The sequence below is a fragment of the Oncorhynchus kisutch genome, linkage group LG15 (genome assembly GCF_002021735.2).
Source record: "Oncorhynchus kisutch isolate 150728-3 linkage group LG15, Okis_V2, whole genome shotgun sequence".
NCBI lineage: Eukaryota > Metazoa > Chordata > Actinopteri > Salmoniformes > Salmonidae > Oncorhynchus > Oncorhynchus kisutch.
This window is the reverse complement of record NC_034188.2, coordinates 26,853,673-26,865,745: the sequence shown is the minus strand read 5'-3', so window position 1 is coordinate 26,865,745 and position 12,073 is coordinate 26,853,673. Positions and strand designations below refer to the sequence as shown.

Genomic DNA, 12,073 nt, shown 5'->3' with positions numbered 1-12,073 from the left:
CGGAAGCACATTCACTGTAATTATATCTCCATCCATGTTTTTCACAAAGGGGAATATGCTACACACCAGTGCATGGTCTCACCTCCTCCATGCACACTGGGTTGATGTGGGTTATAAATAGTTATAAATCACATAGATAAATCCACAGTTGTGTGAGGACAGTGTTAGAATGCTCTGGCATTTAGAATGCTGTACGATAAAAGATGGTTCTGAATCATGTCGTCAAAATCAATATTTCAACAGACACAAAATGGCTGACGAGACAGACGCCAGTGATGAACTGTTTTTTAAAATATATTTTTTGTATTTTTCCCCAATTCTGATCTTCTCTCGTCACTGCAACTCCCCAACGGGCTTGGGAGAGTAGAAGGTTGAGTCATGCGTCCTCCTAAACATGACCCGCCAAACCACACTTCTTAACACCCACCCGCTTAACCCGGACGCCAGGCGCACCAATGTGTCGGAAGAAACACAGTTCAACTGAGGTCAGCCTGCAGGCGCCCGGCCCACCACAAGGAGTCGCTAGAGCACGATGAGCCAAGTAAAGCCCCCCGGTCAAACACTCCCCTAACCCGGATGACGCTGGGCCAATTTTTCATCGCCCGACCGGACTCCCGTTTGCGGTCAGTTGTAATCAGCCCGGATCGAACCCGGGTCTGTAGTGACGCCTCTAGCACTGCACTGCCTTAGACCGCTGTGCCAATTGGGAGGCCAGTGATGAAAGTTTTAAACCAGAGTCCGCTAACACCATTAGCACATGGAGTTCTTCAGTACAGTCTGGTAGATGAATAAACAGGCTTCCTTCAGCTACAGACAGCACTGTAATCCCCTGAAGGCATGATTCAGTACAATCAGTAATGGCAACCTAAATGAAAACATGGTCCCTGGGGACCAGACAGTAGAGCAGATTACGAGCAGCCTTGGGAGACAAACCTCTAACCCCCACTGTTGGCAGTCTGTCTCGCTCTCCGACACACACGGGATGTATGTACAGTACACATCTGAGGGGTGATAATTCCATAACCCCCTACAGAGTTATATTTTATTACATATTTTAGGGGGGGGGGGGTAATTTTACTGCTAAGGTGGGGGGGTGGAAGGAAATTTTGGGCAGGGGAGAGGCAGAAGAATAGTGTTCTGGAGAATTGAACAAGTAGCCCAAGGCAGAGAAGACACCAAGTGTAACAACATATATAAAAACAGTTATAGTTGGATCAGAAATGGAGATGGGTAACTGGGTACATAGTCAGTCAGTTAGTGTAATTGCACAATACAGTACAAGACCATTCCCACACACTGAAGTTAATCGATGCCAAAAACCACCCCATTTAATGTAGGTCATGAAAGTGTCTGACAATATTTAGGTGACACAGCCACGGCATGTGCCTGCGTAACTGTTCATTTGTTTCCTTTCCCTGGGGGCAAAGCTGCTTATGTTTTCAGGGGCTGAAATGGGATTACATACACCACACCAAAATATACACCACACCAAAACATACACACCAACAAAAATACACTGTGTACAAAACATTGAATAAGCAGTAATATAACTTATGGGTGAAATTGTGAAGAGACATTGTATACACAGAGTGAACAAAACATTAAGGACACCTGCTCTTTCCATGACAGACTGACCAGGTGAAAGCTATGATCCCTTATTGATGTTACTTCAATCGGTGTAGATGAAGGGAAGGAAACAGGTTAGAAAATTATTTTTAAGCATTGAGACATGGATTGTGTATGTGTGCCATTCAGAGGGTGAATGGTCAAGACAAAATATTTAAGCGGCTTTGAAAAAGGTATGGTAGTAGATGCCAGGCGCACAGGCTTGAGTGTGTCAAGAACTGCAATGCTGCTGGATTTGTCACGCTCAACAGTTCACCGTGTGTATCAAGGATGGTCCAGCACCCAAAGGACATCAGTCAACTGCGGGAAGCATTGGAGTCAACATGGGCCAGCATCCCTGTGGAACACTGTTGATGCCTTGTAGCCCATGCCCTGATGAATTGAGGCTGTTCTGAGGACAAAAGGGGGTGCAACTCAATATTAGGAAGGTGTTCCTAATGTTTTCTACACTCTATGTATATACAAAGCAAAATATATCAACAGAAAACACAGCAAAGCCTCTATATGCACAGAGCAAAGCTGTAACACCACTCTCTCTAGCCCCCACACAAACAAACATGAATGACAAGATCAACCTCCTCCTCAATACACACAAAACCCAGTGACCTAATTCACACCCGGTGTACATCACTCTCTCTAGCCCCCACACAGTGCGTGCACACAGCAATTCCTCTCCCTCTGTGCTCTCTGTGAGGGCTGAGAGGTGTTATTACACTGAAGCCCTGGGTCTGTAATGGAACAGTTCAACCCCACAGACCTTGGGGGAGGGGAGAGGTCAGAGAATGTAATGTTTCAATGAACAAATCATGGCCTCAGTAGCACGAGGAAATCGACCCACCCAGAAAGCTACTCCGTATTCAGGTGGGTGTATGTGTGAGAGAAATAGAGAAATAGAGAGGGATAAAGAGACAGAAGACAAAGCGAGAAAGAGATACTAATCAAGAATACCTGTTCACAGTATACATTTTAGTAATTTGCAGACACTTATCCAGAGCGACATACAAATTATCGCATTAATCTTAAAATAGCTAGGTGGGACAACCACATATTACAGTCATAGTAAGTACATTTTCCTTTAAATCAGAAAAGTCAAAGCTCGTAAGGGGGGAAAAGTCAAGTGCGAGTGTTAGCTCACGAATGGCATGGGGGGGTGGGGGTGGTGGGGCTGTGGGACATGCATATGGAGCAGCAAGAGGAACAGTCCCTCACTACCTTCCGGCTATGTTCAAACCCTACACCCCAGCACTCCGTTTTGAAACCTCTGGTCTCTTGGGCCTCCCATCCCTATGGGAGGGCAGCTCTGCTCAGCCCAGTCCAAACTCTTCTCTGTCCTGGCACCCCAATGGTGGAACCATCTTGCCCATAAGCTAGGACAGCAGAGTCCCTGGTGGTATTCCGAAAACATCTGAAACCCTACCTCTTCAAAGACTATGTTAAATAATCCCACAGCAACCCCCCCTTCTCAACCCAAACCCCCCACGTACTAGCAGTGACTTTGCTGATAGCTTCTTTGAGGAAAAATGTACCTACTATGACTGTGATATGTGGCCGTCCCACCTAACAATCTTAAGATAAACGCACTAAATTGCTCTGGATAATGACTAAAATGTAGTGGAATGTGCGGAGGAGCGAGGTGAAATTGGAGATCTTGGGAGGGTTGAACACCAGCGAGCTGCAGCGTTCTGGATCATTTGCTGGCTTTATGGCACCAAGCTGGGAGCCCAGCTAACAGAGTTGCAGTAGTCCAGACGGGAGATGACAAGTGCCTGGATTAAAGACCTGCGCTGCTTCCTGTGTGGGGCAGGGACGTACTCTACGGATGTTGTAGAGCATGAACCTGCAGGAGCTAGTCACTGCTTTGATGTTTGCAGAGATCAACAAGGTGATGTCAAGGGTCACGCCAAGGTTGTTCGCACTCTGGGAGGGGGACACAGTGGAGTTGTCAACTGTGATGGTGAGGTCTTGGAGCAGGCAGGTCTTCCCCTGGAGAAAGCGCAATTCTGTCTTGTCAAGGTTGATCTTGAGGTGGTGGGCCAATGTCCAAGCTGAGATATCTGCCAGGCACGCAGAAATGTATGTACAGAGACTGAGATGCCCAGCGCTGAGATGCTGGAGAGGAGGATCTGATGGTTCACGGTGTCAAAGGCAGCAGATAGATCTAGGAGGATGAAACAGAGGAGAGAGTCAGCTTTGGGGGTGCTGAGAGCTTCCGTGTCAAAGAGAAGAGCAGTATCGGTTGAGTGACCCGTATGGTTAGGGTCAAGAAGATCATTCTGAGATAGTAAAAGAGTTGGTCAGAGACAGCGCGCTCAAGTGTTTTGGAAAGAAAAGAAAGGCATTTGTTTGTTTTGACGTCAGAGTAGTCAAGTGTTCATTTCTCGAGGAGGGGAGTGACTTGGGCCATTTTGTAGTCAGAGGGGACGCAGCCAGTGGTCAGCGAGTCGGGAGGCCAGAACTCACTAGTTGCAGGAATTAATCTGGAGAGAGAGGGGAGAAAGAGGCCAAAGCGTAGGGTAGTTCTGTGTGAGAGACCAGTGGACTCAATAGGCTGAGTGAATGAGGAGCGGATGTCCTCCACCTTCTTTTCAAAGTGGTTGACAGAGTCATCCACAGAGAGGGAGGGGTGGAGGATTAAGGAGGGAGGAGAAGGTGGAAAATAGTATCCTAGAGTTAGAGGCAGAAGCTTGAAATGTTAAGTGATAGAAGTTGCTTAAGCAGTGGATACAGAGGAAGAGAAGGAGGGAGTGAAAGGATAACTTCCGGAGGACCTTTCCATCATTTCCGGAGCCTCATTCTGTCAGCTCGCAGAGAGACACAGTCAGGGAGCAGGAGGGGAGGGCCGAGACGGCCGGGAGGTAAGGGGACAGTGCAAGTCAAAGGACGCGGAAAGGGAGGAGAGTAGGGTCGAAGAGGCAAAATCAGGAGACAGAAGGGAGGAGAGTAGGGTCGAAGAGGCAAAATCAGGAGACAGAAGGGAGGAGAGTAGGGTCGAAGAGGCAAAATCAGGAGACAGAAGGGAGGAGAGTAGGGTCGAAGAGGCAAAATCAGGAGACAGAAGGGAGGAGAGTAGGGTCGAAGAGGCAAAATCAGGAGACAGAAGGGAGGAGAGTAGGGTCGAAGAGGCAAAATCAGGAGACAGAAGGGAGGAGAGTAGGGTCGAAGAGGCAAAATCAGGAGACAGAAGGGAGGAGAGTAGGGTCGAAGAGGCAAAATCAGGAGACAGAAGGGAGGAGAGTAGGGTCGAAGAGGCAAAATCAGGAGACAGAAGGGAGGAGAGTAGGGTCGAAGAGGCAAAATCAGGAGACAGAAGGGAGGAGAGTAGGGTCGAAGAGGCAAAATCAGGAGACAGAAGGGAGGAGGATTCAGCAGAAGGGAGATGATATGATAGAAGAGGAGAGTATTGGGAGAGAGAGAGCGAAGATTGCGATGGCACATGACCATCTGGGTAGGGGCTGAGTGGGTAGGGTTGGAGAAAAGGGAGACAGAAAAAATGAACTAAGTAGTGATCAGAGACCTGGAGGGGGGTTGCAGTGAGATTAGTAGGAAAACATCCTCTAGTAGTGAGTTCAAGCATATTGCCAGTCTTGTGTGTGGGAGGGGACTGGGAAAGGATGAGGTCAAGTGTATTACCTGTCTTGTGTGTGGGAGGGGACTGGGAAAGGGTGAGGTCAAGTGTATTACCTGTCTTGTGTGTGGGAGGGGACTGGGAAAGGGTGAGGTCAAGTGTATTACCTGTCTTGTGTGTGGGAGGGGACTGGGAAAGGGTGAGGTCAAAAGAGGCAAGGAGGGGAAAGAGAGAGTTGGAAAGAAATCAAGAGCAGCGAGCCATCGTCAGGAAATGAGCCTATCAAGGTGTCAAGCTCATTGAGGAACTCTTAGGACACCTGGTGGGCAATGGATGTCAACAATCCTAAGCTTGAGTGGACAAGTGCCAGTGACAGCAGGGAATTCAAATGAGGAGACAGGTGAGAGGAAGAAAGGAGAAAATCTCCAGTTAGGAGAAATTAGTAGTCCTGTGCCACCACAACGACCAGATGCTCTCAGACTATGAGAGAAAACGTAGTCAGATGAAGAGAGAGCAGCTGGAGTAGCAGTGTTCTCTGGGGAGATCTATGTCTCCGTCAGGACAAGAAAGGGACTGAAGGGAAGAACTCAGCGTTCTTGATCGCAAATTGTCAGTTCCAATCGCTGCCAGAGACCAGGAATTCCACATGGGTTGTGTGTGCAGGGTACACTAAATTAGAAGGGTTGCAAGCCAAGGGGTGGGGAGCGTCTGTAAAGCCTACTGGGAGAGGAGTGAACAGGTATAGAAAACGCATACATAGTTGCCAAAGCTACAAAAAAAGCTCAATTTGATCTGAAACTTACTAGGTAAGATATAAGTGAGAGAGTGGTGTGGAGCCTTCCTCAAACAGGTCGGCAGAACAGTCTGACATAACCTGAGGGAACAGGGGAAAGGGACTTCTCTCTGTTAAAGCAGAGAATGTGACTTGCAAAGCCAACAGAAGGCCAATAATGCTTCACACACACTAGACGTAAAACGTGCTGACGAGGCCGACGTCTTCAACCAGCCTACTATACTGTCAGTGCATGTCTTCTATGCATTATAATGGAGAACACAGCAGTGACTCCTCTCTGGTGGCAATCAATGGTACTGCACTTACCCCCCCAAAAGTACAGTACCTTCTAAAATCTTGTTCCTGCTTTTACTTACCTTATGGACCAAAGAAAGCATATTCAGAAATAAGATACTGTATCATCATTGAAAGATCGACTGTGAATACACCTGGTTTTATTTTGGTTAATTACTTTATATGAACACTACACAATGGAGGATGACTAACGACACAAAATAGGGAATGTTATGCTAATCGTATCATTCAGAATCAATCAGTTTGCACGTTTGTCACTTTTGCTAACATACACAACCATGTAGAGTAAAGGACAAAAGCACTGTCTCTCAGTATAAAAACACTACTAACAATATAACAACCCTTTAAATGATGCAACACTTAGAAATGCCTTCTCTTCCTCCCGCAGGGAGCGCTGCTTTCCTTTCTCGCTCTCACCATTTCCTGTCTTCATCATTGTCTCTTGACAGGTGGAGTCATTCCTATGGGACAGGAGTTTAAAATGCAGACAGATGTGCAGGTAGGCCTAAATCATAGAAGACAACATGCTACATACAGAGCATTCGGAAAGTATTCAGATCCCTTTCCTTTTCCCCACATTTTGTTACGTTACAGCCTTATTCTAAAACGGATTCAATTGATTGTTTTCCTCATTTGGAAAGGCACACATCTGTCTATATAAGGTCCCACAGTTAACAGTGTATGTCCGAGCAAAAACCAAGCCATGAGGGGGGGTACCAAAAAATGTCTTCTGCATTGAAGGGTCCCCAAGAACATAGTGGCCTCCATCATTCTTAAATGTTAAAATTATGGAACCACCAAGACTCTTCCTAGAGCTGGCCGCCTGGCCAAACTGAGCAAGACCGATGGTCACTCTGACAGAGCTCCAGAGTTCCTTTGTGGAGATGGTTGTCCTTCTGGAAGGTTCTCCCATCTCTGCAACACTCCACCAATCAGGCCTTTGTGGTAGAGAGGCCAGACAGAAGCCTGTCCTGAGTAAAAAAGGCACAACATCCTGTTTGGAGTTTGCCAAAAGGCACCTAAAGGACTCTCAGACAATGAGAAACAAGATTCTTTGTTTTGCTGAAACCAAGATTGAACTTTTTGGCCAGAATGCCAAGCATCACGTCTGGAGGAAACTTTGCACCATCCCTACGGTGAAGCATGGTGGTGGCAGCATCATGCTGTGGGGATCTTCTTCAGCGGCAGGGAATGGGAGACCAGATGAACAGAGCAAAGTACAGAGATGCTTGATGAAAACCTGCTCTAAAGCGCTCAGCCTCAGACTGGGATGAAGGTTCACCTTCCAACAGGACAACGACCCTAAGCACACAGCCAAGACAATGCAGTAGTGGCTTTGGGACGGGTCTCTGAATGTCCTAGCCAGAGCTCAGACTTCAACCCAATAGAACATCTCTAGAGACGCTCCCCATCCAACCTGACAGAGCTTGAGAGAATCTACAAAGAATTGGAAAAACTCTCCAAATACTGGTGTGTCAAGCTTGTAGTGTCATACCCAATAAGACCCGAAGATGTAATCACTGCCAAAGGTGCTTAAACAATGTAATGAGTAAAGGGTCTGCATCCCACTGCTGGCTTCCTTCTGAAGCTAAGCGGCGTTGGTCCTGGTCGGTGCCTAGATGGGAGACCAGATGCTGCTGGAAGTGGTGTTGGAGGGACAGTAGGAGGCACTATTTCCTTTGGTCTAAAAAAATATCCCAATGCCCCAGGGTAGTGATTGGGGACATTGCCCTGTGTCGGGTGTCGTCTTTCGGATGGGATGTTGCACTTATTATAAAAGTAGAGGTGTTAACCCCTGTGTCCTGGCTAAATTTCCAATCTGGCCCTCATACCATCACAGTCACCTAATCATCCCCAGCTTACAATTGGCTCATTCATCCCTCCTCCTCTCCCCTGTAACTATTCCCCAGGTTTATTTTTTATACAAAATATAATATGCAAAATATTCTAAAAACCAGTTTTTTCTTATTCATTATGGGGTATTGAGTGTAGATTGAGAAAAATAACAATTTAATCAATTTTAGAATAAGGCTATAACATAATAAAATGTGAAAAAAGTCAAGGGGTCTGAATATTTTCCAAATGCACTGCAAGAACACTCATTTTCCATTTTAAAATGTTTTCTTCCATTAGCTCCTACTGAATGTGATCCTGTTGCCCCTTTACCCAGTAGAGGGGAGAGTGTTGCCATCCTGGTCATACTCATCCTCATGGTATGGCAGGCCCTGGTGTACCCTCTGGTAGTGCACCCTCAGGTTGCCCCTGTGGGCGAACCTCTTGCCACACTCCTGGCAGACAAAGGGTCTCTTCCCCAGGTGGACGTCTCTCTGGTGGGCCCGGAGGTTCCCGCTGCGGGCAAAACGCTTTCCACACTGGGTGCAGCCAAACGGCCTTTCCCCTGTGTGGACGCGGGTATGCACCGTGAGCTCTGACGGAGTCAGGAAGCTCTTGTCGCATACCAAGCAGGGGTACATCCTCACCCCTGTGTGGCGCAGCAGGTGCCTGCGCTGGTGGGATGGGTAGCTGAAGCTCTTGCCGCAGTACGGGCAAGTGTAGGGTCTTGCCCCGCCCAGTGTGTGTGCGTGACCTTGTGCGTGTTTCTGAGCATGTGCGTTGGGGTGTGGTCTGACTGGATCCTTGGCAGCCAATGACCAGCGGTTCTGATGAACTAGGCCCCTCCCTCTGTCGTCTCTTGGTCTCAGGCCTCTCTGGGATTGGTTGGTTTGGTCCTGTGACTGCCGGGGCTCTCTCTGCTCTAGTACCTGGTCTGGGCTCTGGTCCAGGAAGCTTGGATCCTGAAGCTCTAGAGGAACCCCACTGGCCCAGGGGTCAAGCCCAGGAGACCTGTGGTCGGGTCTGGGAGAGAAATGTCCAACCCGGGGGCCATGGAAGAAGGAGGTGGAGCTCTGGCTCTGAAGAGGTCTGGGGTCTCCCTCCCAATGGGATACTACCAAGAGATAGGAACAACATCATGAAGGGGGCTCAATATACTCATTCCAACAATTCCACAAGTATAAAATACAATACAGAATGAAAAGACAAGGTTTATTTGCTCTAAAATCGCAGCGTATAGTTGCGATAGTTGTGGGCCAAAATGCTTGATTTTGCTTGCGGCAATTCTGACATTTTGGATGGCAATTTGCAATGATTTTGTCAGGAAAATTCGCTGACGGGGGGGAAAGTTTGTTGATGGTTTGATTGAACAATTGTATGCAGTAAAAGGGCAGTGACTGGTTAAGATTGAAAGCTCTCTTTTTGTACTGAGGTGATTGGACAGTTTTATGTGGTAATGTCAATATTGATTTGGGCTGTTTTATGCAATAATAGTGTGGTGATTGGAAAATTTGCAAGCCTTAGCATAATACACAAGGAATTGTTGATTCACCCCAAAAAATTATCTATCGCAGAATCGCTAAATCCTGGAGGGACTGTAAAACACAAACATGTAGATTGATTGGTTAAGGATTACACTTCCTTACACTTTGCCTTGGTCCCTGTTGTGTCAGACAAGGGTTCTCCCAGCCTCTGACCCCCAGCAGAAGAGCTCCTCCCTGGCCCTTGGCCCTCCCCCTCCACAGGGGCAGGGTGGGGCTCCTCGAACTGTGGAAGAGGGCAATGTTTAAGCTAAAGGGAGAGAATAAAACATTAATGTGGGGGCCAGCGTCACTGCTGTGTTAACAGCCTTTGAATAAATTAACCGTTGAAAACTCAAAGCAGCATGACTATCTTTATGACATAGAAGAAAACGGTAATTAAATAGAGAAAGACAGACATTCTTATTGTGTTAGAGAATGACTGACTGACCTCTTCTTTGATGGAGGACCCCTCCAGCTCAGTTCTCTCCTTTTTCATCCTGTGGGACTTCTTACATCCGCTGTCCTGGACCAGTGGAGGGGTCTCAGAGGCCGCATCCGAATCCCAGCTTGAACCTGAACAAACGGTGCAGGACAGACAACCAGACAGTAGTTTAGTTGTGTTTTCAACCAAAATGTTCCTGAGATCATTTTCAGATGAGACATCCGGTTTTCTTACCAGCTCTTGGTTCAGACTGCTGCCCCGGGCTGCCATCTCCTCCTGTTTTTCTCAATGGTCCTTCTACCACATCCAGTAGGCCCTCTCCTTCTTCTTCCTCCTCTCCTTCCTTCTTCAGCCTCCTCTCTGCCCGCTCCAGCCTCCCCCTCAGGCCTGTGATCTCCTCTCCTCTCTGTGTCAGCTCCTCCTGCTGCTCACACAGACTGCTCTCAAAGATTTTTGCGATCTCACACACCGCTGCAGCCAGCAGGGAGTCCATGACGGTGGCCAGCTGGGCGTGAAACGTGTTCCTTACAGACTCCAGCATTGTGGCGACGGTGGTGTCCTTACCCCCTACTCTGGGGGCAACAGGGGTAGATAGGGTGGAGGGTTACACCGAGTCCCAAGGAGAGGAGCACTTCTTTGCTGTCAATCAGGTGGGGTGGTGAAGAGGAGGATGTCACTATGGTAGAAGATGATACAGTAATTATAAAGATGTGACCCTCTATCTGACATACAGCAATGTTGGAGTCAACCTGGCTACATCTGTCTACTATCCAGTCCACCAGTTATCTGGAGCTGAGCCAGTCTGTGAAGCATAACTAGCTACAAAGCCAAGTAGCCAACACCACACCCCTCCAGAATCACTGCTCGTTAGCTGGCTAAACCACTAATATCCAGTCTACATGCGTTTAACAACAGATGAGACTTACCTTAAAAAAAACACTGAAGACTGTGAAGAGTGCAGCCAGGCAAATCAAGATAGCTAGACAGCTGAACAAGGGTAGCTCTGGATGGCAGACTCAGTTAACGTTATCTAGCTAGCTGGTTAACAAAGACGCAAGAAACCTGGAAGAGGAATTACTGTATGTAGCTACAGTACTTGCTTTATTGGTCGAGTCATTTGAAATTCGAGTAGATAACTCAAACTCTCAGATTTTGGGATTTTTCAATTGACTAAAATGGCTAGCGAAATCTATGGAAGCGAGCCATGTTGATTCTCCGTCTCGCGATAATGAGACGTTCTTCTCTACGGGATTTGCAATTCCCTAGCCGGATAGATGGAGTGACCGCAAAAGGGAAATTAGTGAGATCTAAAGCTTTTTTATTTATTTTATTTTATTAACAACAATTCAATACAGGAAGTACATGTGGGAACACAAGTATAGATAAATAATATACAAAGGACAATTGGGCTAGGTGGTACAATATCATATTACACAAGGACCTTAAGGGACATACATATACTTACAATTCGAACAGCTTTCTTGTTAGTAGAGTATTTAATTGTCTTTAAATATAATTACATTTATTTTTGTAAGGTAAGAAAATGTGGTGCTTTGATTGTAAATTTACATTTGTGAATATGAAATTTGGCCAAAAGAATAATGAAATGAATTACATACAATTGTTTCAGCTTATTTCTATTTTAGGTAAAGAATCCAAGCAGTACATCTCTCCACAATAGTGTAAATTCTTCATAAATGCGTTCAATTATAAATCGACTGATGTCTTGCCACAGTTTCCTTACATGAATACAATGCCAAAAAAGATGCAACGCCGTTTCTGGGTGGTCATTGCAAAAGGTACAATTAGAGTTTATGTTTTCCTTAAACTTCTTCATATAGTCATTGGCAGGATAATATTTATATATTTTTTTAAAGGAAACTTCCTTAATTTTGTTAACAAGTAGGGATGTGTGTAGCAACATCCAAACTTTTTCCCAACAGATATTATCAATAAATCCATTCCAATAAGGCATGACATAAGGTATAGATAGATAC

At 46.4% G+C, this 12,073-nt stretch overlaps 1 protein-coding gene across 2 annotated transcripts; it reads right to left on the bottom strand.

Annotated features, from left to right (window-relative positions):
* Positions 1-6,398: 6,398 nt before the first annotated feature.
* LOC109906003 (zinc finger protein 500-like) lies at positions 6,399-11,350 on the bottom strand. 2 transcript variants are annotated; one of them, XM_020503637.2, is made up of 6 exons: positions 11,003-11,350; positions 10,311-10,752; positions 10,083-10,207; positions 9,758-9,902; positions 8,445-9,225; positions 6,399-6,739 (listed from the first exon to the last, which is right to left on the bottom strand). In XM_020503637.2, exons 2-6 carry the CDS (start codon positions 10,615-10,617, stop codon positions 6,604-6,606), a joined length of 1,494 nt encoding a protein of 497 aa, XP_020359226.2. In that variant the 5' UTR covers positions 10,618-10,752; positions 11,003-11,350; the 3' UTR covers positions 6,399-6,603. The 2 variants fall into 2 exon arrangements, with proteins under 2 accessions (XP_020359226.2, XP_020359227.2); XM_020503638.2 differs by having other exon boundaries at positions 9,758-9,878.
* Between the last annotated feature and the right edge of the window lie 723 nt (positions 11,351-12,073).